The 24176-nt window shown below is 60.0% G+C and overlaps 2 protein-coding genes and 1 long non-coding RNA gene across 4 annotated transcripts; 2 read left to right on the top strand and 1 right to left on the bottom strand.

Annotated features, from left to right (window-relative positions):
- The first annotated feature begins 102 nt into the window (after positions 1-102).
- On the top strand, positions 103-11515 carry CDHR2 (cadherin related family member 2). The gene is made up of 33 exons (XM_032703306.1): positions 103-141; positions 1399-1464; positions 1909-1967; positions 2338-2403; positions 2496-2638; positions 2886-2939; positions 3154-3243; positions 3878-3967; positions 4298-4420; positions 4498-4641; positions 4784-4859; positions 5055-5161; positions 5235-5465; positions 5553-5708; positions 5934-6098; positions 6366-6427; positions 6521-6761; positions 6865-7101; positions 7352-7421; positions 7509-8123; positions 8379-8450; positions 8726-8775; positions 8892-9043; positions 9248-9350; positions 9426-9514; positions 9755-9829; positions 9943-10020; positions 10101-10161; positions 10270-10394; positions 10553-10666; positions 10844-10921; positions 11027-11087; positions 11297-11515. Exons 2-33 carry the CDS (start codon positions 1424-1426, stop codon positions 11414-11416), a joined length of 3948 nt encoding a protein of 1315 aa, XP_032559197.1. The 5' UTR covers positions 103-141; positions 1399-1423; the 3' UTR covers positions 11417-11515.
- Positions 11516-11739: 224 nt separating this feature from the next.
- Positions 11740-17028, bottom strand: GPRIN1 (G protein regulated inducer of neurite outgrowth 1). 2 transcript variants are annotated; one of them, XM_032703302.1, is made up of 3 exons: positions 16831-17028; positions 15195-15286; positions 11740-14992 (listed from the first exon to the last, which is right to left on the bottom strand). In XM_032703302.1, exon 3 carries the CDS (start codon positions 14950-14952, stop codon positions 13567-13569), a length of 1386 nt encoding a protein of 461 aa, XP_032559193.1. In that variant the 5' UTR covers positions 14953-14992; positions 15195-15286; positions 16831-17028; the 3' UTR covers positions 11740-13566. The 2 variants fall into 2 exon arrangements, with proteins under 2 accessions (XP_032559193.1, XP_032559195.1); XM_032703304.1 differs by lacking the exon at positions 16831-17028 and adding an exon at positions 16340-16424.
- On the top strand, positions 16779-24173 carry LOC116794552. The gene is made up of 4 exons (XR_004359823.1): positions 16779-16935; positions 19759-19839; positions 20319-20374; positions 23969-24173. It is a non-coding gene; the product is annotated as an uncharacterized LOC116794552 (long non-coding RNA).
- The last annotated feature ends 3 nt before the right edge of the window (positions 24174-24176 follow it).

Genomic DNA, 24176 nt, shown 5'->3' with positions numbered 1-24176 from the left:
GTACTGCGCCCAAGAGCGGCGCCAATGAAACCGCGTGCCGGGGCGATCCGGCCGTAATGCTCTGAGTGGCAGCGCAACTCACGCAAGCCCGGGTGGTGCTGGAGAAGATCACAGAAATCACAGAATCGCTGAGTCAATTAGGTTGGAAAAGACCTCTGAGATCATCGAGTCCAACCTATGACCGAACACCACCGTGTCAACTAGACCAGGGCGCTGAGTGCCACGTTCAGTCATTCCTAGAACACCTCCAGGGATGGTGACTCTACCACCTCCCTGGGCAGCGCATTCCAATGTCTAATCACCCTTTCTGTGGAAAAATTCCTCCTAGTGTCCAACCTAAACCTTCCCTGGCGCAGCTTGAGACTATGTCTTCTCATCCTGTCACTGGTTGTCTCGGAGAAAAGGCCGCTCCCCACCTGGCTATGACCTCCTTTCAGGAAGTTGTAGATGTCCCGGGACAGCCCTGGGAGATACAGAAGTGTCCCGGGGCAGCCAGGGTCGGTTTTCAGAGGGGTGTCCAGAACCAGCCCCGGGGGTCTCAGAAGGGGCATTCTGGGCTAGCCCTGGGGGTGGGGAGTCTGTGGGGGTGTTCTGGGGCAACCTTTGAAGGGCCTGGGGCAATGCTGGACCAGCTCTGGAGAGGTTCGCTGGGGGTGGTGTCACAGTCTGGTCCCTGGTCCCAGGGAGCCTCTTCTCTAAGGGCTCCCTGACCCAGGTGTGGGGTGATATGGGGACCTCAGAGCAGGCTGAGTGTCTGGGGCGACCCCAGAGCTTCTTCAGCATCCAGACCCTGTGGGTTCCCCAGGGAATAGGGGTAAAGGGGCCCAGGGCCATGGAGGCAGGGGTCCAGCAGGCCCAGGGCTGGCCGTGCCCCCCCGCACCACCTCCCAGCCATCTTCTGCCTGAGCAGAGCTGGACAATCTGTCCTTGTCCCCAGCAGGTCTGAAGTAGGTCAGGGAGGCTTGGCCAAGCCCCTGGGGAGGGGAGTGGGTGGCAGGGGGGTGCAGAGGGCCCCAGGCACCTGCCCCAGTGGCCACACCACAGGTTTGGTGCCCACCCCTTGTCCTGGTGGGACCCTGGTGTCCCCAGCCCAGGGACATGGGCATGCAGGGCATTTCCACAGCCTCTCTTTGGTCTCCTGGTGTGCTTTGGGATCCCTCTGCATCCATGCAGGCTCTGCACCCTTTCTGGGAGCCAGAGTCCCGTGGGCAAAGGTTGAGGTGTCTGAATCCTGAGGGACATCACCCAGTATGGGGACCTGGGGGGCTGGTGATGGGGATTGAGCATGGGGCTGGGCTGACTGGGAACGGCAGGATGACCACAAGGAATAAGGAAGATGAGAGAGGGATTTCTCACCCCTTAATTGCAGTTAATGATTGGCGAATGTGTTTACTGCAGGAGGCAAAGGTCTGGTGGCGTCAGGATGCAAGTGCAGAGGCAGCATCCCCAGCGACAGGGCCACAGGTAAGGGATGACAGCCCCAGCCCCTACGGGCACCACGGCCCATTGCGGGGGGGTGGGGGGCATGTCTGTCGGCTGTAGGGCTGCCCACAGCCCATGGCACAAGGAGGGAGACCCCACAGTGGTGCCACGGGTTGCTCTCAGACTCCCAGCACTGCTTGGGGCAGCCACGTTGGGCGTGAGCAATGGAGCCTCCAGCCAGGAGGCTCCTGGAGTCCCCAGGCGCACTCACGGTCCCCAGTACTTGGAGGTCAATCCTGCACCCCCATTCCATGTCCCCAGGGAGCCTCTGCCCAGGGGTGTGGGATGGAGCCTGGTGCTTGCTCACCAGCCCAGCTCAGCAGAGGGACTGTCCCCACCAACACCCCTCCTGCCCCAATGGCTGCTCCCCAGGAGGGATTTCGGGGGGCAGCCCTCAGCCGCTTGTTCTCTGTTGTGTGCCCACAGGATTCCTGGCAGGATGGCATGGCACTCGCTGGTACTGCTCCCCTTCCTCCTGGCAACAGGTAAGGACTCTTCTTGGCATCTGGCATGGGTGGGCAGGGGGTCATGGAGCTGCTTTCAGCCCCCAACATTCCTTCTGAATTCCCTGAGGGCAGCTGGGACCCCAAAACAGCTGTTCACCCCACTGGAGAACCAAGTGTAACTTTGTTGCCCTGGGAGAGGGCAGGGCTGGGCATTGGGGAGAGCATCCAGCATGGGAGCTGCAGCTGGAAGTCAAGTGTGGTCTGGAGGTGTGGGAGGAGCACAAGGAGATGAGGGGTGGTGGGTTCCCCTGCCTTCCCTGGAGACCCAAACCATGGCCAGGAGCTGGGGCTGAAGATAAGTAGGTGCTGCCAGATGTGGGGCTGCTGGCAGAGCTCCTACTCCTTGTAGTTTCAGGCAACACAGTCCCCATCTTCAACATGAGCCTTGTTTATGTGCCTGAGGACCTGGAGTTGGGTGAGTAGGGGCAGTCTCAGGAAGGCCCTGGATTGCAGGAGGAGCGGCCGGGGGGTTCCTCAGACAGGAACTGACACTGCCTGTGCCCCCAGGCCAGTTTGCTTTCCAGCTGAAGGCTTATGACCTAGACAAGGACGACATCCTCACCTATGGAATCAGAGGGACAGATTCCTTCTACTTCTCTGTCGATCCCAGTTCAGGCAATGTGACGCTGAGGAACTACCTGGACCGCGAGGTGTGGGCAGAGATGGGACAGATGTCCCTGCCTGACTGGGGGTCTGGGGTGACGGGGACAGAGGGCAGAGCCATGAATCCTGTGGGAGAGCTGCTCATGGCAGTACCGTGTCACTCCCTGGCCCCGAAACCCAGCTCCTGGGGGGAGAGTTGTCTGGGAGGAGCATCCCACACAGAGGTTGGGGCTCAGCCGTCCAGGGACTGAGCTTCACCTGACCTTGACCGACTCCTGCCTTGTGTCCCCTCAGCTCCAGGCCAGGCTCACCATCACTGCCACAGTGTCTGATGGTGTAAATAATGAGGTGAGTGCTGGGGCATGGGCTAAGTCTCTGCAGTGGGAGGGGAGCAGGGTCTCAACAGGGCCATGGACAAGGCTCAGTGGGAAGGGGACTAGAAGTGGGTGGGTGATGCTGACTGGCTTCAGAGCCAGGGTGCGCATGGGGTGCCAGAACTGCATGAAGCTCTGCTGGCCACCATCTCCCATACCCATCCTATGTCCTCTCTGATACCCGGTAGGTCTCCCAAATACTCCCCATCATCGTGGAGGACCGTAATGACAATGCCCCAGTCTTCTGGAACGTGCCGTATAACGCCTTCATCCCCGAGGTACCTTCCTGGGACCTCCTGGCTCCCATGGGCAGTAGGGCAGGGGTGCTGGGTGGCTCCTGTGGGATGGGAGTGCCAGCAGTGGGACAACAGTGTGCTGGGAGCTGTGTGACCCCACACCTGGGCGTAACAGTGCACCAGGAACCCTGTGACCCCACACCTGGGCGTTTGGTGATGGTGTGCCTGGGCGTGGGGCGATGGTGCAGCCGGCACCTGGGAGTGCTCCATGCTGGGGCAATTCCCTCTGGGTGCTTCTGTGTCACCCTGAGGCATGACACATGGCTGGGACTCTGCCCTTGCAGCTTCCAATCAGGGTGTGCCCGAGCTGACTCTCATCCCAGGACAGGGTGACATTGGATCAGGGTGCAGATGGGGTGTGGGGCTGAGTCTGGCCCTGTCCGTCAGCTCCAGGACTGGGGTGCAGCCCCTGCTCCCAAGGAGCCCCAAGGAGGGTGGCAGGGGGATCCAGCCTCTGCCCAGCTTGAGCAAGGGCAGCATCTTGTCCGTGTGTGTCCCACGGCACTGGGCATGCCTGCAGCCCTGTTGGGTCAGAGCACCCCAGAGCAGGGCTGGCAGGGACTGGGCCCAGCATCACTCCCCCTGCTCTCTCACCATCACTCCCTTGTGTGCCCAGAACTCAACACTGCACAGCATCATCTACAACGTGTTTGCCAATGACAGCGACACTGGGAACGCCTCCAGAGTCAGCTACAGCATCGAGGAGGTGAGCACAGTGCACTGGGGGTAGGGCATGCCAGACCCAAACCTCACTGCTGGGCCACCCCTGGGCCACCCCCTTGGGGCTGAGGTGTTGGGGGACCTAGCCAGGGCAGCCCCATGTCCCTGGCAGAGCAGGAGGGTCTCAGGTTAGGACCAGGTTGTGTCTGGCTCTGCACCCACTGGACAACCAGTGCAAGGTGCTGAATTTGCAGGCTGGGGATGAGCCAGGTGGTAGGGGGTCAAGCCTGGCAGAAGTATGGAGGTTGAGCCCCCATCTCTGCTGGTGCACCTCTGCTCCCTGCCTTGGTGACACAGGGTGATGTGCCCTGCCCAGGTGATCCCAGACAGCACGGAGAATCGCCAGCTCTTCTACATCCTGCCCCATGGGAGTGTGGTGCTCAATGGTTCACTGGACTATGCCAAGAACACCTTCTACCAGATCAAGATTCGTGCTGAGGTGGGGACCAGCTGGGCCAGGGGTACAGGGCTGCCAGGTAAGGGGGCTTTGGGACTTACAGGTGCTCTGCTCCCCAGGATGGCGGGGGATTGCTGCACAACAATTGGATCGTCCAGCAGAGCTTCACCTATCTGTCCCTGACCATTGAAGACGTGCCCAACCTGGACCCGCGGTTCCTCAACGAGCCCTACTCAGGCTCTGTGCCTGAGAACTGCCCCCTGGTCAGGAGCCTGCCTGCCCCAATGTCATGTCTCTGCCCCTGGCCCTCCCTGGGGGCTCTGACACCCTTAGGGGTCTGGGCCACCAGGCATGGGGGCAGCTGGAGATGTCATAGGTCCTGCCCTGATGGCCATGTCCCCACAGGGCACCATTGTGCTGACCGTCACCGCCTTGGACAGAGACACAGGGGTGAATGATGAAATCTTCTACAGCATCCCCAGTGAGTGATGGGGCATGATGGGATGGGCAGGTGATGAGCAGTGGCAAGGTGGGATGGGCAGGAGGGGTGGTCAGGCAACAAGGAGACGGGTTCTGGGCACCCAGGTGCTGCCAGTCTGCCCTGCTGTCAGAGAGAGAGGGCCACGCCTGCCTTTCCAAGTGGCTACCACTGGTTCCTGCTGTCCCCTTGTCCTAGATTCCAGCGTCCCCTTTGCTATCAATGCCACAACGGGCACCATCACTGTGAGTGAGCCCCTGGACCGGGAGCAGCTGCCAAGTGAGGAAGTGCTGCTGGAAGTCATGGTAAGTAGGAGGCAGCAAGGGGAAACCCATCCTTTCCCTGGGCCCCTTCAACCCACTCTCTCCTCTTGCCCAGGCACGTGAGAAGAACCTGAACATCTACGGCAATGTGGCCGAGACCAGTACCCTGGTGACAGTCACAGTGACTGATATCAATGACAACAAGCCCCAGTTCTACAACTGCTCCCTCTCCAGCTGCAACTTCTCTGCCAGTGTCCAGGACAACTTCAGAGGCAGCATCATAGAGCACTCCTCCACCAGGCTGCCTGTGTCCAACCTCAGCATTGTTGCCCATGACCCAGATAAGGTAGGACCCTGTCCATGGGGCTGGGCCAGGGTGCAGGTGTCTGTCCTGGCTGCACCACCCACCCTCACTCCTGTCTCTCCCTGGCAGGGCATCAACAGCAGTTTTAAGCTGAGCCTGCAGGGTCCAAATGCCAGCGCCTTCGATGTGTCCCCTGAAATGATCGTGGGCACAGGGGAGGTCCAGATCCTGGTGCATGACCCATCCTTAGTGGACTACGAGATAAGCCATGTCATGGTGGTTCAGGTGGGACTTGTAGATCTGGCTTGTCATGGAGGTAGTTCCTGCTCCCTGCAAATGCCAGGGCACAGAGCGGACACAGCCCTTCTCCTGCAGGGTTCAGGAGCCAAAGCAGAACATGGCTCTGCCCTGGCAGCTTGTTTGGTGCGGGGCAGCTGGACTGGAGTGTGACAGGTCTCTCTGTAATGTTTGGGGACCCATGTGAGACACAGTCCCTTCTCAATCCTGCAGATCATTGCTAATGACACGGGGAACCCCACAGACTGCTGCTCCACGGCCACCGTGACCATCGACCTTATTGACAGCAATGATCACATCCCTGAGTTCCCCCAGAGCCTCTACAACCTGAGCGTGATGGAGAACAGCCCTGAAGGCACCATCATCTCAACCATCACGGTCAGCAGCTGGGCAGGGAGCAGGCACAGCTTACAGCCCCAAAGCAGGGCCCTGGGCAATTCTAGTGCAGCTTGCACTGAGGGCACTGGTCTCTCCATGCACACAGGAAGGAGTCAGTGCCAGCAGGCACACGGGGTGTGGGACCTCTTGCCTATCAGGGCCGCATTTTTGGGGTACTCACTGCCAGCAGTCGTTGTCTCAGACTCATCACTCCTCTGGGAGCTGAAACAGATTGACCAAATGGTCAGTCAGTCTTCTGTCTTTTAGGCCTACGATCCAGACAGCGGTGTGTGGGGTCAGATCACCTATCGGCTGCTCCCGGACGACATGTACGTAAGGGCACAGCCAGCCATGACTGGGGCATCGTCCTGGCGAGGGGGCTTCAGGCCTGAGCCCCAGTGATGGCCCTGTGTATGCCATAGCCTTAAAGTCTTCACGGTGGACACCACGACTGGGACACTGCTGGTGAAGGACGGGAACTTGCTGGACCGGGAGACTCGCTCTGTCTACTACGCCACCCTCCAGGCCAGGGATGGGGGCGGCCAGGTGGGCACTACGGTGCTGGAGATCACCTTGCTGGATGTCAATGACATGGTGCCCGTTATCATCGGCTCCTACTTCATCTCAGTGGAAGAGGGGCAGAACATCAGTACACAGATCCAGGTATTTATCAGTAGAGGTGGAGGGGCTGACATGGCTGTCGGAGAGGAGGAGGGACTGTCCCCAAGGTGTCCAAGAACCCCATTCCAACCGGTGACCTTTTCAGGCCATTGACAACGATGAGCCTGGGAACCCCAACAGCGAATTGGGCTTCAAGATCTTGCCAGGACCGTTCAGCAACAACTTTACCATCGATGCAGACACAGGTGAGATGCACAGCAAGGAGCCGCTGGACCGCGAGGCTGTGGAAGATGAGCGGGGACAGATGGTGGTAACGGTGGAGGTGTATGACCACGGTGAGCCGCAGCAGAGCACCTCAGTGAACGTCACCATCACTGTGGGGGTGAGCCCTGGGCACAAGCGGGGACATGCTGGGGCAGGCTGGGGCTTGGAACTGAGACGGATGGGCAGGGCAGAGGCACTGTGTCCCCAGGCTTTCTGTGCGGGAAGAGTGAATAGTTGATGCAGGGAGGCAGTAGAGGGCTTGTGTAGCTCCTGCCTGTGGGTGGGCAGGTGCCTACACTCCTGTCCCCAGCCTGCTGTTGGGAACTATGTTTCCTGGAAGGGCTACAACCAGGCTTTTTTTCCTGCAGGACCTGAATGACAACGTTCCCATGTTCCTCAACCAGTCCTATGAGTTCTCAGTCTTTGAAGACTCTCCAGGTAAAAGTTGTATGGCCAGGCTTGTGGGACCAGTGGTGGCCCTGAGTCAGTGCCTGCTGCCCACTGAGTGTCTGTCTCCACCTTCAGGGTCCTCCGTGGGTGAGGTGAATGCCACAGATGCCGACCGGACAGAGATCAATTCCCGCATTTCGTTCCTACTTCAGAGGACCAGTGGCTCCAGCAACTTCTTGATCCGCTCATCCCGCCTGGGGCCAGGGAACTACAGCGGCGATCTGTCCGTAGACCCTGACGTGCCCCTGGACTATGACACCTTGCAGCAGAAGTTCTTCTCCTTGGAAGTAGTGGCAGAGAACACGGCTGCAGACAACGTAGGAGACAAGGCCAACGTCTCGGTGGTGGTCCACATCCTAGATGTCAATGACGAGCCCCCCACCGTCCTGCCAGACTCACTACAGGATGTGACCGTGACCGAGAACGGGACGCAGCAGGGTGTGGTCCACACGCTGAGTGCCTCCGACCCAGACACCAACCACTCACTGGTCTTCGAGGGGCTGGCAGTCGCCTGCTTCAAGGGTGACAGCAGTGCTGGGGATGTGTGCAGGGACTGGTTTGTGCTGGCACCCAACGGCTCGCTGCTGGTGAACAGCTCGGACATCGATTACGAGGTGTGTGACAGAGTCCTGCTCACACTGCGGGCTGAGGACCTGTACACTGAGAAGGGCAACCGCTACAGCCAGAACGGTAGGGCCCCCTTCCCTGCTCCTTCCACCACCACTAGGAATGGTGGGTGGTGGGACCTGCCTCTCCCACCTCCCAGGAGAAGCTGTGGGGAGGACAGGAGCTGGACAGTTTGGTGATGGGGGAGGGTGTCCCCAGCTCTCTTGATCCCTGCTGCAGGAACCTGAGCCTGCTGGGAGTTAAGGGCTCCTGAGGAAAGCAGAGGAGGGTGCTGCAGGGCTGTTGGTGATTGGAGCTCTGCTTTTGGGACATTTGCAGAAACACTGAGGATCCTCATTGCTGATGTGAATGACAACACACCGGTCTTCCAGGCCACCTCGGAGACCTTTGGTGAGCAGTCAGGGGTGGTTCATTTCATGGGCTATTCACTGCACCCACACGTGCTCTGCCACACTCACTGGCAGCAAGGATCTTCCCCCAGCCTGGGGCAGGGCTGTGAACGGTGCAGGGACCAGGCTGGGATTACTCAGTGTTTTCCGTGAAGGCTGTGGGGCCGAGGGTACTGGGGAGTGCTTGGAGCCCCGGGCCTGTGTGGGCACGGGGTCTGCAGCAAGTCTGGCTTCACACCAGCATGATTGCACCATCCCTCTGTCTGTCCCTCGCAGTGGTTGTTCCTGAAATCTCCCCCGTGGGCCTGCAAGTGGCTACCGTGAAGGTGAGGAGCTGCCTGCATGTGTGTCTGTCAGTCTGTTGAGCTTTGCTTACCTATCCCCACTGGGGGCAGGTGGTGGCCATTCCCACCCGTGCTCCTGCCACGCTCTGTCCCTGCAGGCCACAGACGCTGACACAGGGCTGGGGGGAGCCATCACCTTCTCAATTGTCAGTGTGGTACTCTTGGAGGACAACGGGGTCAGCCGGCCCTTTGAAAACCTCTTCATGGTGGAGCCAACACTCGACCAGGGGGTTTACATTGGGAGCATCAAGTGAGGCCATGGGTCTGGGCTCGGGTGGGGGGATGTGACTCAGCTCCTGCCTGCTGCAGGGCCAGCACAGGCTGGAAAGGGGACAAAGCCATCCTGGGGTCCTGCCCTGGAGATGGAGGCAGGATGGAGCTTGAAGGATAGCAGTGCCATCACAAGGACAACCTGTGCAGCCCAGCGGGATTGCTGATGTCCCTGTCCTCACAGGGTGGCCAGCAACCTCGATGAGTCGCTGAAGGGGCGGTACCAGGTGACGGTGGAGGCTCGGGACAGCGAGGCACCGGTGCACTCAGCACAGACTGTGCTGAATGTGAGTTCACCCCCTCACACCCTGGGACACCCTGCGCCCTGCCCAGCCCCGCTCACCCCCGCTCTCCACACACAGATCTTCACAGTGGACAATTCCTACCGCGTTCGCCTCCAGTTCGTGTCAACGGTGGAAGAAGTCCAGAGTAACTCCGAAAGTATCAAATTGTAAGGGGTGCCAGGCTGGGGCCGGGGGTGCACGGCTGTGCAGCGGGGAACATGGATATTCATGGATATTCAGGCCAGGGCCCACTGGTTGTGTCTCCCAGCTTCACGGACTGTGAAGGGGATGGGGCAGGCAGGTTCCCACCAGAGGAGGGGGCTGCAGGGGGTCCAGCTGCTTCCCATGCCCGCAAGTGGAACATCAGGCCACCTGGCCCAGCTTCCCCCTATGTCTCCTGTTCCTAGGGCCCTGACCAGCGTGACCAAAGCAGCAGTTTATGTGGTAGCAATCCGAACCATGGAGAGCACCCGTGACACCAGGTGAGTGGTGGTGGGGAAAAAGACACGGTGGTGGCATTTGGGGGGTCACCCTGGGGTAGGGCACCATGCCCTGCACCCTGGCACTCCACTCCCCCATCTCTGTGATCCTGCAGGGTGGAAGCCAAGTCAGTGATGGAGGCGTACTTCGTGTACAGCAATGGCACTGCCCTGGATATCAATCAGCTGAGCATGTGAGTGCCGGGGGCTTTGCACAGGCACTGCCACATGCCTGGCCCGGCCCAGCTGCTCATCCCTCCGCTTTCCTTGGCAGACTCATTCAGTCCGACCCACTGGGCTTGGCTGAGCTGGTGAAACTGGGCCTTGCTGTTATCGTGAGTGGGGTTGGGCAAGGGGCATGGGGAGAGGGCACCAACCCCAGGTGGGGCTAGAAGTGGGGTTCCACTGCCTGGGACTGTGCCCTCACCCCTGCTCTGTGCCAGGGCCCCGGGGAGGTGACAAACCCCACCAGGGAGACGGAGCTGATCGGCATCATCGCAGGGTTGGCAGCATTCCTGCTCATCTTCATACTCATCATGACCCTCGTCTTGGTTCTCACCACCAGGAGGTACCGCACTGCCTGCATCTCCTCCTGCCTCCCTCCACCACCCCCATCCTCACCGGCACCCCCAGACCCATCCCTACCCTCCATCCTGCTCCTGCCCACCCCATCCCATGGCCCAGCTCCCCCCTACCCCTCACCTACCCCATCCCTGGGCTTTGCAGCTACAAGAGGAAGCTGAGTGCGATGAAGGCTCTGAAGGTGGCCACCACGTTCAATCCTGCCACAGCACAGCAGGGAGCCGGCATTCCTGGGACCAACCAGTACAATGCAGAGGGGTGAGTGGGGGGCTCCTTGTAGCAGGAGGGAAGAGCCCAGGCATGTCCCCACACCCAGGAGCCTGCATGGCTTGCTGTCACACCCCTCCCTGCCTGGGGGACACAGCTGGCCCGAGCTGGCCTCAAAGCCCCAGAGCCCCATGGGACAGCACTCACCTGCCACCCATCCCTGACCAGGGCCAACCCCATACTGAACCACCCACTTGATCCCTCACATGACCTGGGCTTCCATGAGGACTCCATCTCTGTGACCAGGTGAGCTCTGTTGCCAAGTCCCAAAGGCCAGAGGGCCATCATCCTAAACCCCCACTTCTCCAGTGCCTGGGTCCTCTTCTACCCCCCACCCTCCACTCTCCACAGCATGAATTCCCTGGATGAAAACACAGTAAATGCACCTGCGGATGATGACTTTGAGGTCAAGGTAGGTGTGCAAAGAGCTGCCAGGCTCAGCAGGGAGGCCTGACAAGAGCAACCTGCATCCCCTTCTCTCTGCTGTGGCCTCCAGGCTCATGGACCCCTTGTGTCCCTTTCTCTGCATCCCCCTGACAGCCCTCAGCTCCTGGGAAGGCCAAGCGTCCCTCTCCCCGCTCTCTGTCCCCCATCCCCTCTGACCATGCTCTCCTCCTGCAGCAGGTCAAAGTGCGGCCAACAGACCCCACTGATAAGGAGGTGTTGGTGGCTGCCCTGAACCTGAAGGAGCCCACCGAAGCAGTGTACATCAACACCACCTTCACCACCACGGACTTGTGAGCGGGCTCACAGGGTGCAGCAGGGCTGGAGCGGGACTCAGGCAGCTGCTTTGGTGATGATGTGTTCAGTGTCTGGCAATAAACGTGTTCCAGAGAGGTCATGGTGTTGTGTGGCCATCAGCCCACCTGCCTGGGGGGCTCAGTCAGCTTAAAGTCATCTCTCCCGGCATGAAGTGCTGTTTTTGTGCCAGGCTGGTGCCAGAGGGGCACTGTGGGGGCCAGCCTGGCTTCTTGTCCCCAGGATCCTTCCCCAGGCTGCCCCACTGGCCAGGCTGCCCCACTGGCCCCTTTCAGCCCCAGGGGAGGGAGGTGCAGGCAGCCCCATGCAGAGATTTGTGTAAGGTTTTATTACCCAACATCCATATCGACAGATTGGTCCTCCCGCCCCTTCCTCCCCCCCACCCTCCCCAAAAGAAACGAAGAGGAAAAAAAGAAGAAAATAGGTGATGAAGCTGTAGCACTGGTGTGCCACAGCTTGGCAGTGCAGGGCTGGAGGTGGGCACAGACTGGGGTAGGATGAGATACCCCAGGGCTCCTGGTCTTTCTGGCATGGCCATGGCAACACTCCCAAAGCCCAAGGCACTGAGCAGAGCCAGGTCCTGGTGAGTATCATGGCATGGAGTGGGCGCTTGCCACGGCCCTGGCTGCCAGCTGGCACTTCAGTAAGCCTTTTGCAGCCCCCCAGGAACAAAACCAAGTCCAGGATGTACAACATGGGTTTGGAGGGGCAAGACTTGACCCTTAATGAGGGAAAAAGGCTGCACTGGTGACCCTGGCACCTTGAGCCCTCTTGCACCTCTGCTCAGAGGGGATGGTGCAGCTTCCCGAGCACCCCCAAGCAGCCTCCTGCCCATCAGGTGCTGCAGCACTGTGGAGCTGGTCCTCGGTATGGGGCCAGGCTGGGGGGACCAGGATCTGTGTCTCAGCAGGACACTGCGGTGCTGCAGGCCACAGGGATGTTGACCCAGCCACAGGAATGCTCACCCCTGCAGACTGACTCTTCACTCCAAATGCTCTTCAGCCCAGCAGAGCACAAGCAAAGTAGGAACAGTGTTCGAAAAGAGGGTCTCGGCCCCGCAGGCCACTGGGAAAGAGGTGGCTTCAGGCAGGACACACACAGCTGAAAGTGCCTCTTAAAAAGCTCCAAAAATGCAAACACAGTTCGATAAAAGCCCCCCTCCCCCCAGCCTGTAAAACCCCAGCTGTAAAAAGTGGCAGCGCTTTGCAGTCATTGCATCCCCAGCTGCTGTCAGAGAAGAGAGGCCAGTGGGGCTGAAGGAACCCACACAGGGATATGTGCCCATGTCCCCAGCACGTGGGGCATCTCTGGCACCACAAGGGCAGCTGGACAGGCCTGGTAGCAGGGCAGCTTCATCTTCACCACCAACTGTGGCGAGGATGTGCCCTGGGCTCCAATGGTCACTTCCAGGCAGGCCGAGTAAGGGGGCCATGGGGACAGACTCCCCAGCTGCCTCCAGCCACGGTGACAAGGATGAGCAGCTCTCCATCACAGGCATGGCTGGCCTCAGTCTCTCTCATTTGAGATCTGTCACAGCTCCAGGGCACCCATGACACAGCAGTGGGGCAGAGAGGACAGGGCTGTTGAGGGGCTGGTGCCTGCCCTGGGCAGCCACGGGGACCCACACATGCATGGCCATGGGCTGGTCAGAGCGTGGCCAAGCCCTGGGCAGGCAAAGCGATGGCAGGGTGATGCACCAGTGTCTCTCCAGCACGGGAAGTGATGCTGCTGCCTGAGGTGCCAGAGCTCATGGGAGTCAGCAGCACCCACCTTGAGTCATCTCTAGACCTGTGCCACAGCCAAGAGATGCACGGGAGCAGCTGCCTCCATCTGGAAGGAGCCACGTGCTTCCTCATGCTGAAAAAAGCCACCAAACACAGAGACAGGGCACCAGCCTCACGTTCTGGGGCACCTCCACAGGGCTACAATCATGGGGGGACCCCAGGCTGGCAGGAGGGACCCCAGCAAAGGAGATACCTTGCCCCAGCATGCAGTGCTCCTTCACCACCTGCCTCAGCCCCAGGAGCCCCACACACTGGCACCAGGTGTCTCAGGACACCGGGGCAGGGACCCATTTTCACTCGCCCAGAGAAGCCCCGTGGCACCCCCACCCTGCCAGCATGGGCAGCGACTCACTCCATGGCGGGGCCAGTGCGGGAGCAGCACCGGGGCCGCCGGACGTTTTGCAGCAGAGCCCGAAAGACACTGGGCTGCCTCTTGGCCTCACCTTTGCGGGGGCCTCCCTTGACGGAGCCGGTGCGGGTGTTCTGTGGGGTCACCACCACCTGCCGCCCGTGCTCCTCGATCTGCTTCTCCAGGTGCTTCTGGATGGCCATGCCCAGCACCTCCACCTCCATGGAGGCCCCGTACACCTCCCACGTCATCCCCTTCTCATCCCAGCTCACCTCCCGGATGGGTTCCGGAGCCTCCTCCACCACCTCTGCCACCGTCCCCTTCACCTGCACCTCAGGATACGAAGTCTGTGGGGACTTGGCCAGTGGCGTCATTGGCCCAGTGGCCACTGAGCGGGTCTCCACAGGCATGGACACCTGCATCTCTGCGTCCTTCTTGGAGGGCTCCAGGCGTGGGGCTGCAGAGCCCATCTCTCTCTTGGGGAAGGTGAAGGCAGCAGCCCCACCCGGGGGACTCATGGGGCTCAAGGCCACTGACACCAGGGACACGCGGCTGTCCACTTGCGTCCCCATGTCCTGTGTCCCGGCGTCCTGCGGTGGGGTCACCTCAAAGGAGTAGGACTCACAGAGCTGCTTGGCTGTTTGGGGCTGCTGGCTGCTTCCAGCACCTGCACTCTGGGCCGAGCTCTGTTCGGCTTTGCCCTGGCCCAGGGTGGTGGAGCTCAGTTCTGTCTTGCTTTGGCCCCCGTTCCCCACAGTGCTGGTGCTGTGGGGGTCTGCTGTGCCTCCCTGGGGATGCTTGGGAGCCTCACTTCTGTTCAGCTGGGGTGCAGCACCCAGGGATATCCCTGTGTCACCCTGAGGCTGCTCCTGGCTTGGCAGCTCATCTGTCCCGGTGCCTGCGGTGGGCTCCACAAACGCCACACGTTTGGCTGGAGCTGGCGCACTTCCCATGTCCTTGTTGGTCGCCTTGAGGCAGGGATCAGGCAGGGGGGAAGCAGGGGCTGCGCTCTCCTTCTGGGCATTGGGGACCCCCATCTCTGTGGGACCACAGGCAGGGGCAGTGCCACTTGGTCCCCCACAGCTCACTGTTGTTACTGCCACACTCTGCTCTGTGCCAGTGTCCCGGAGAAGCATGCCAGGAGCTGGTCCTGTTGGTGATGGCACCTTCTTCTCTGTTGCTGAGCCCGACGTGGTGGCCTGGGCCTCTGACTCAGCCACGCAGCAGGTCCTCATGGCATGGGCTCCCGTGGCACAACCGGAGCCGGGCAGGCACTCACCTGCTGGTGAGCAGCCAGGGGAGGTGGCACTGGGGTCACAGGTGTCCTCGGTCCCGGCCTGGCGACTCAGCACCTGCAGCCCCTCGGGCTCCTTAGCGCTGCCCATGCCCAGGGAAGGCTTCTCCCATGCTAGTCCCGCCGTGGGTCTGCAAGAGAGAGGATGGGGCAGTGAGGAGGAAGCAGCACATGGACCCCCAGTCCACCTCAGCTGCCAACTGATTTTCTCTGTGCCACCCATGACAACAGGTTGGGTGGCTGCCCAGAGCACTCACTGTCCCTGGCGCAGCCTGTGTGGTGGCACCCAGTGCCTGGCCATACAGGAAGGGAGGAATGGTGTTGGCTGCCTACCGTAAAAGTCAGCCTTCTCCCAGCACAGCTGGACCAGGAGCAGGATCCAGGCGCTGCTGTGGCTGTCAGTGGGGAACACAGTGCAGACACCCCTGTGGAGAGAGCAGCAGCTGGAGTTCGGCCCTGGACACCAGGCTGAGAGCCCAGGGGGGCTTGGCAGCCCCCACCTGTCCGTGGGGAGCTGGGTGCAGCAGGGGGTGAGAGTGAGCTGGGCCTGGGGTACAAGGGGGGCTGTAGGGCAGGGCAGAAGCACGGGGCAGCGCAAGCTCTTCCCTCCACTTGCCAAGAGCTGGGAGTGACATGTGTCCCCGGCCACGGGAACCCCCAGCTCAGCATCCACACGCCATGCCGAGGGTTACTGAGCTCCCAGCCGTGCCACATATGAGGGGAACACAGTCCAGTCTCACCCAACTGTCCCCAAACCCTTCCTGGCTCCATGAGGCAGAAGCAGGGTGGGAAGCCCCGGGCTTTCCGGGAGCCCCCCAGCCCTGCCAGTGCCAGTGAGTCCTTGCTGGGAGCACATGCATCCTGCAGCCGTGGGGCATTCTACGCGTCTGGACACGGCCACTCGTGGGTCCCGGAGAGGGTAGAGCCGAGCAGACACGGCTGGAGCCGAGCGAGTCCCCACAAAGGGAGGCGGGAGGCAGGAGCAGGAACCAGGCAGGCACAGACCCCTCCCAGCAGAGCCAGGCCCAGAAGCCACGACCCCCGCCCCGTCTGCAGGTTCCCACGCAGCACCCTGATCCCCGCGGGGTCGTGCCGCCCGCACCCCGAGCTGCCTCGACAGCATCCCGCTCCCGCGGGGCTGTGGCGCCGTGCCCGGCACTGATGCTCCGCGGAGGAGCTGCGAGCCCCCGGCACACGCGTGTGCACACGCACGGGCACGCACACGCCAGCACATGGCCAAGGGCACACCCGCACGCACGGACACGCGTGTGCACGCCCCGGCTCCCGCTTCCCCGGCCGAGCCTCGCACAAAGCCGCCCCCGAGGCAGTCCCGGCCGGGGGAGGTCGACCCGTCCGCGCCGCCGTCGCCCGCCCCGTACCGGCACCGGCACCCCTGGGCGGGGGTGGGCTGCGGCGCCGGGACGGGCGGCGGCAGCGCCCGGCCCGACCCCGCCATGTGCGCCCCGGGGCCGCGGTACCTGCGGCGGATCCTCCCGCCCGGTGCCGTCCCGTCCGGTGCCGTCCGGTGCCGTCCCGTCCGGTCCCGCTCGGCTCGGCTCGGCGCGGCGGCGGCAGCGGCGAGCATGCGTGGGGCGGTGGCGGCGGGGGCGGTACCGTGCCCCGGGCCGCTCCCCCCCGGCTGCCGCCCGCCCCGGTGCCCCCGGCAGCGGTGGGGAGGCGAGGGACAGGCGTGGAGGTCCCGGCACACCGCATCCCTCCCGGTGTCATCGCTGTCACTCCCACCGGCCCGCCTTGGGAGCCCCCCATCGCCGCACAGCCCCCCCCTCTCCCCCGGCACCCAAAGCATCAACACCCCGCGTGTCCCAGGGGCGAGCACCCCGGCACCCCGCGTTGCACCCGGGCGCAGCAGGACATATGGTCGGGACTGGACGGTTCAGGGGGCCCCAACCCTTAGGGTAGGTCCCATGGGTGGGGGTCACAGCGACGCTGAGCACAGTCCCCCTCCTACCTGGTGATGGAGACGACCGCTTTCCTCCCGGGCATCACCGGGGAGGGGGCTGCACCCCAATTAGCCCGAGGGACCGGGACAACGTGCCACCGCGGCGGGATGGAGGTGGGTTCCCGCGTACCCCTCGCCCGAGGGTGGGGGAGGATGGGGAGGGAAGAACGGCCCCGTCTCGCTCCCGGCAGCGCTTGCCTCTGCTCCCGGGCTCAGGCTTTGTCTAACTCCTTCCCACGCACTCCCGCTCGCGCTGCGGGGGGGAAGGCGACCTGCTCGCCTCGCTTGTATCCGTGCATCCTCCCCAAAACCCTCCAGCATCCCCCCCAAACCCTCTCCTACCCTTCGTCACCCTATAGGATCAGGGTACCCTCCGTGACCCGGGGATGTCATTACAGACAAGAACAATAGATCTATAGGGCTTGGGGGTGCATGTGCTAAGGTTAGAGGGTGCTCCCCATCCTGTGGTTAACATAAGCACCTGTCTCCCATCCCTATAGATCTATAGGGTAAGGCTGGTTCTAGGGGAGCTGGCACACCTGGTTGCTTGGAGACAAGGGAGATTGGAAATGCTTCTTTCAGTAAACAGCCAGGCTGGAACAAAACCCTGAAGGCTAAAAATAGGGAGGCGGGATATGGAAATTAAATAAAATTTAATTCTCTCTCCCTGGGGCAGAGTGAGGCACCTCCATGTCAGCACTGGGCACCTCAATAGGTGGCTGGAGTGACTGAGTTGGGGGTGTATCACTGCACCAATCAATGTGTCCCCTCCTCTAGGTGTCTGTCCCCACTCTGGGTCCTGCGTGCTGGTCCCAGTTCTGTAGCATTGACTGGGCCCAATTGCCCACCTGCAATGAAATGGGAACAGGGTGTGGGGCATAAGTAGGGGCTTACATCCCGTGCTGTCCTGTGTGGGATTAGACCCAATCCTGGGCGCAAGGACCAGACCCAATCCCATCCAAGGGACACCATGGACTGGGGCAAATCCTGGCAGAGGACGAGACAAACGACTCCTGGTCCCTGGCTGGGATTTTGCCGCAGGCAGGAGGCTGCTGGGTCTCATCCTGCTGCCATTTGCTTCCACCTGCTGCTCTCAGCCCCATCGGCAGCAGCTCTCCCCATCCCCATCGGCATCTTGCCACCCAGCATGTCCCTGTCCCAGGGGGCACGGGCTGGCACGGCGGGGGGGGTTGGGGAGGGGTGGTCGCGGTGATCATCCTCCCCTCCCTGCAGGCAGCCTTCATCCCAGGCTGGCTGCCTCCTCCTCCTCCTCTCCCCGCCCGGGCACTTCGGGGCTGGCAGGAAAACAATAGCGAGGAGGATGAGTAAGATGGTCCCCATTGCCTTGGCAACGCACTCCCGCGCTGCCGGCTCGGGAGGAGCCAAGCAGCTGCCTGAAAAGCGCGTTCTCCCTCGGCGGAGGGGGTGCTGGCGCAGGTAGCACGGCACCCCCTCCCCGGGCGCCATGGCCCACCTCCCACGCCGCACGGGCAGCGCCACGTGAACGCACACCGGGCTCCCCCACAGCCGCCGGCGCCCGCACACGCCGGAGCGAGCAGACACACGCGCCCGGTACACGGATCAGCCCGGGCTGGGCTCCACCGCGTCCGGCTCCCCAGTGCCCCGTTGTGCCGGGGAGCTGTGGAACACAGCTGGCAGGGTCTGGCTGGGAATGTGACTCCTCCAGGGCTGCCCTGGTGGGAAGGCGATGGGTTTCCCTCTGTCGCTCGCAGCCACGTCACCTTCACACACGGCTGCCCATGGTATCGGCGGGCAGAGGTGCCAGTACCAGGGCTGGTGGGGTGCTGGCAAATGGCAGAGGCAGGGGATGCCTGGGGGCATCAGGCTCCCAGCCCTGGCCACATGCTATCCCGTGGGCCATGACATCAGCAGGAGTACCCTCAGCATGTCCAGAGCTGTGAGTGTCATGTGATGATGGGGACATCAGCTGGAGATCCAAAAGCGCCAAGCACCCTAAAAACAGCACGGTTTTCCCAGACACCTTGGTGTGGACGTGCTGGGGGAGGGAGTATCTGATCCCTGCCAGCACCCTCTGTTCCAGATGCCCCAAAACACAGCCCCTGCCTTAGTCCTGTGGAGTGGGAGGACACTGTGTCCAGGACACCACAGCCTGGTGGCCGAGCACATCATCCAGGATACTCCGGAATACAGACAGGGATATGGCCCCAAGACCAGTTGCGGGGCAGAGGCAGGGACAGAGGAACAGGGAGGCCCAGCCTTGCTGCTTTGTGTCACTGAGAGGCATGAGCTCTGTGCCTGAGCATGGCATCAATCAACCAGAGCTGGGTGGGGAACAGCCCAGTCACACATCCAGCCTCTCAGCACAGGTGAGGGGAAGCTCTGAGAAAGAACCAACACAAAGAATCATAGAATCATGTAATGGTTTATGTTGGAAGGGACCTTAAAGATCATTCAATTTCAACCCCACTGCCACAGGACAGGGACACCTTTCACTAGACCAAGTTACTCCAAGCCCCATCCTACCTGACCTTGAACACTTCCAGGGATGAGGCAGCCACAACTTCTCTGGGCAACCTGTTCCAGTGCCTCACCACCCTTTACAGTAAAAAATTTCTTACTAGTATCTAATTCAAACTTGACCTCTTCAGTTTAAAGGCATTCCCTCTATCATTCCATGTCCTTGTCCAAAGTCCCTTTCCAGCTCTCTTGGAGCCCCTTTAGGTACTGGAAGTGGCTCTAAGGTCTCTGTGGAATCTTCTCTTCTCCAGGCTGAACAGCCCCAGCTCTCCCAGCCTGTCTCCATAGTAGAGATGCTCCTGCTCTCTGATCATCATGCAATCATCTATTGTGACTAGATGCTGCTATTTCAGAAGAGTCAAAGCCTTTCCCACAGTGCCTCTATGCCTTTGTGGTAGAAAGGCAGGGGCTCTTTACTTCTTCTCTCTCCTTTCCCAGGGGTTCATTTCAGCAGATCAATCAATGTTGATGAAGTGAAAGCCCTGGCTGCATTAACAACACAAAAATGCACCGTAGTGGGTAAGTACAAGGGGAACATAAAGCACATGGTGACTTGGGCATTGGGAAGGGGCTATGAGACAGAAAAGCTCATTAGATGCTGTGAAAATCAGAAGGGCCTCAGAAGTGCAGGATGTTTCTCTGGGCACTGATGTGTGAGGGCAAGTCTCGCTATAGAACATGCCACTGGCAGCCCGGAATGTTCATGTTAATCAGGAAGTGTCAAGCATTGTGCCTCTCAGATGCAGTCGCTGTGCCTGGGTTGTCATGGATTCAGCTCTGGCTGGTGGCATTTGTGATAGACTCAGGGTGCATATCCTGTCCTGCCTTCAGCTCCACTCTGCAGAGGCCGCATGGCATCAGTGGGGACCCATGTGTGCTGTGGGGAAGCGGTGGTCCCTTGCCACCAACAAGATCACAAGTGCCATAGTCACTTCCTCCCTCTGGGGAGCAGGTGAGCTGGCAGAGAACATCTGTCTGCCTTACCCGGTCTTTTCCAGATGTTCCTTTTGGTGTTACCATGGCAGGTGTGAGGATCAATCCAAGGAAATACTCGGTGAGTTCACTTCTCTCGTTTCCCTGCCGACAGCCCATAATTCACGCTCCATTTGCACAGCCCTCCCTCTCTCTGCATATCTGCCTCTGATGAGTGGGGGGAGACGTTTGTAGTGAGTAACACTTGCCCAGAGACTGTGAAAAGCAGCTCGGGGCGGGGAGAGGGAGGTGAACTCTGGTTTATGGGTCGGTGCATCTGGCCAGAGACAAGCTGAAGGAGCCTGGTGTAGGGATGCTCCCGCCACTGTCTGCTGTGCTGGGGGAAGGGGCAAATCATCAAGAGCTTGGAAGGGCAGGGAGCAAAGGGAGCAGGAGTTCACATATCTCTTTTTTTTGATCCAGGGGCCCCAGCTGCTGTGAATAAACTCCCTGGAGTCATCAGGCGGGGCAGGGCAGCTGCTGGATGCTATACTGTGGCTCTGTGATTTTTCCTGGGGCCTCAGTAACAACTGTGTTTTGTTGCTCTTGCGCAGGAACATGAGATGGAGAAAATAATGAGGCATTCTACTGTAGAAAAGGCCAAGAAGGAGTTTGTAGGTGAGAGTTTTGTCCCAGCTCTGTAAACAGTGTTTGCTGGCAGTCAGGGGAGCAGGCAGCAGCTACCTGGCCAGGCAAGCAGAGAGGTTGCCATTCCACCACTGCCTGTCACTGCCCCAGTGCTCTGCTGTCCCTTCACCACTTTACCTGCACAGTGTAAATTTGGAGTAGAGAGAGCCTCAGGCTGGTCCTACTGCTGGGCAGGTGTCTCACTGGGCTTTATCCTCCGTTCCTGCTGGCCTGCTCAGACTCAGGGAGGAAGTGAAAGTCTCTTCTGCCTCAGCATATGATAGAGAGCTCAGTGGGTGCTGATCACAAGGCAAAGACCTCTACATTCCCTCTTGAAAGGGACAAGGCAGCAAAGACCTCGTGAAAGCCAAAGCCATTCATACCTGAGGGAAGCTGAGGAGGCCCTGGGGTATGGGCAGCACCACACGTTGGTCAGGGGACTCCTCGGTGTGCCCAGGGCCTTAATCAGCCCATGGAAATCACTTGGCCGCACACATGCTTTGGTTGGAGCACAGCAATCAATGGATATGACACATTTTTCTACCTCCACAAGGCCTGGGATTGATGTGCTGGCGACTGATGTCTGGGGAGTGGGAGATGTCCTGGATAGCAGATACCTGCACCCACACATTGGGGTACCAGGTAAGCTCTGACAGTGCCAGTTTGGGCCCAAGAGCTCAGTGGGACTCTGAGGGTACAGACCTTCCCTCCAAGGAAGGACCTTCCCTCCCTTTCTTCAGCCCAGGTCCAGCTCACAACTGTGGTGAGGTGCTTCCCCCTGCTGTAACTCCAGGAGCTCCTGCTCTCAGCCAGGCACTGCTGCCCCGATCCATTGCCTGCAGCTGCCCATTCCTGAGGCCATTGCTCTCTGCCAGGGTGGAATAAACTGGAAGCCACAGAGCTGAAGTCCTGCCTGCAGATGCAACTCCGTGTTTCCCTCCAAGCCCTCACTCTCCAAAGCAGCTCCTTGCCCTAGGGGGGACACTTTGAACTGAGGTTGAACCTCGAGCTGCTGCCCACAGTGGCCTCGGGAACAGCCCTGCCTTTGCTCATCCCTTTCCTTTCCACGCATCTGTATGCTTCATTGATGTGGCAGAGAACAAGACAGCTGAAGTTCCTCAGCTATTGTATATAGTTTTGCTGAGTTTTGGGGCTGGTTTTGTGGTGTCGGTGTTGCTTTTAGGAGCTGTATCAAGCCGGTAAGTGCTTTGGGGCAGAGAGTGCAAAGCCCTCTGTCCTCATAAGGAGAGCTGAGCTCTCCCATGGCCCTGCCCTGTGCTGATGCTGTGGCAGCTGATCACACCCCCTCAGTGTGAGGTGCAGAATTGTGCCTGGATGCTGCGTGGTGCCCACCAAGGGACTGTGTTTCTCACTGGAGCTGTGTTCTTTCGGGATTGGTTCTTAAGAACTGAACAGCATGCTGTGCTTGGAACATCGCGTCCAGGAGCTCTGAAGGTGATGAAGACAGGCTGAGCTGGAAGATGGGCTGGAAGCCCTTATCCCAGAGGCTCTGCCTTTCACAACCCTCTCATTGGCCGAGGAGATCTCCGCCCTACCAGGTCCTAGTCTCCACCCAGCCAAAACATTCACCAAGAATGGCCACACTGGGGTTTCCGTTTGTGCTTCTCAGCTCAGGCTCCTGAGAAGGGGCTGTTACCAGCACAGAGGGTCAGATTCAGTGTCTGTCCCCAAAATTTACCTCTCCCCACACCATCTCTGCTCCGTGTTACTTTAGAGCTTTGGCAAAGTTGGGCTGCACACCTGCACAACCTGCTGCATCTGTGTAGGGGTCACAGACAGAGCCATTTACAATCCCAGAGGGATCAATCCCAAGGCACTAGAAGACTACAAGCAGGTGAATTGAACCCAGTCGTCCCCATCCCTGTTCTTAAAGGGGTGGTGGTCAGTGCCTGTCTCTGAAACACCCACAGAGAATGTGGCTGGCCCTTGTGTCCCGCTGAGCCCAACTCTGAGGGCAGTGCTCAGCATCGCTAGGCTGGGACCAGCAGGACTGTCCTGCTCATTCCAGGACCACAGGACCATAGTTGGCTTCCCAAAAGCAGATCCCTATGATAGCAGCATCCTGGAAGTGTGCTGCAACATCTTCATCCCTACCACTGTTGAGAATCAGCTCAGGAGGGAGAACACACCCTGGTGCAAGCAGAGGTACAGACCAGTTGTGCCACATGCTCCCAACAGACCCTACATGGGCGTGCGAGTGGCAGTAGCACAGCCAAACCTTAGCTTTAGGAATTCAGCACCCTAGGGAGGTGCCACATCACTGCACTGACATCTTGCTCACTGTGCTGGAGGGACAGAGCATGAGACAGAGGTGGCAGGTTACACAATTTAGAGTGAAGTAAAGCCCAAGCCCTTCCCTTTGCTAACACAGAGCAAGGATTGTTGGAGTGACCTTGGGCAGCTCTTCTGCATCCTCAGTCTTCATTGCTGTATCAGACCTCCCCCCAGAGCAGAGGAGATGATGCTCTCAAAGGTACTGGGTGTCACGGCGTTGGCACTGAAAATCATGGGCAGCAGAAAAGAGTGAGCAAAGCAGGGGACTGCTACAAAAACCAGCTTACCACCACCGCTGTATTTAGGACTGTCCTACACCATGGAGCAGTCAGCTGAGGTATCTGAGGGCTCTTTGCCTCACCTATCCCTGCTCTGGGGCCCTTGCCTCACTGCAGAGGCTCTGGGCTGTATTTGAGAGGTGCCCACCCACAGCACTCCATCACCACTCCTCGCAGGCCAGCACAAGGCCTGGGTTCATCTTCCCAGGGCTAGCTTCATGCATTTTGGATAAAGCCTCCTGCTCAGCAGTGTTCCTTGTTGTTGCTGGGTCCCTGTCCCTCTCTCTCTTGCCGTGTTCCCCGTTTCCAGGATTGGTTAGATGAGTCGGGGGTGCAGTGCTGGGTGGGGGCTCTTGTGCCTGGTACTTGTACTTTAGGCACTGCCTGCACCCTCCTCACAGGGACCTCTGCCCCACCTTGTCCCCAGACCCTCCCAGCACACACCGGCCTCACAGTTCTCCTTTCTCTTTGTCTAGAAAATTGCAGTCATGACGGCAAGGTACAACAAGATCTGGACAGAGACCCTGGAGCAGATGTTCACCACGTACATGAGGTCCACTGCACCTACCGACACAGCACCTGCCAGAGCTGCCCTGGTGAGGGTCACAATCCTGCTGCACGGGGAGTGCCCAGGATACTTCATGCTGCACCCTGCTGTCTATAAAGGGTTGGTTTGAGCAAGTT

This window comes from Chiroxiphia lanceolata, chromosome 15 (genome assembly GCF_009829145.1).
Source record: "Chiroxiphia lanceolata isolate bChiLan1 chromosome 15, bChiLan1.pri, whole genome shotgun sequence".
Classification (NCBI taxonomy): Eukaryota; Metazoa; Chordata; class Aves; order Passeriformes; family Pipridae; genus Chiroxiphia; species Chiroxiphia lanceolata.
This window is presented reverse-complemented; position numbering and strand designations above follow the sequence as displayed.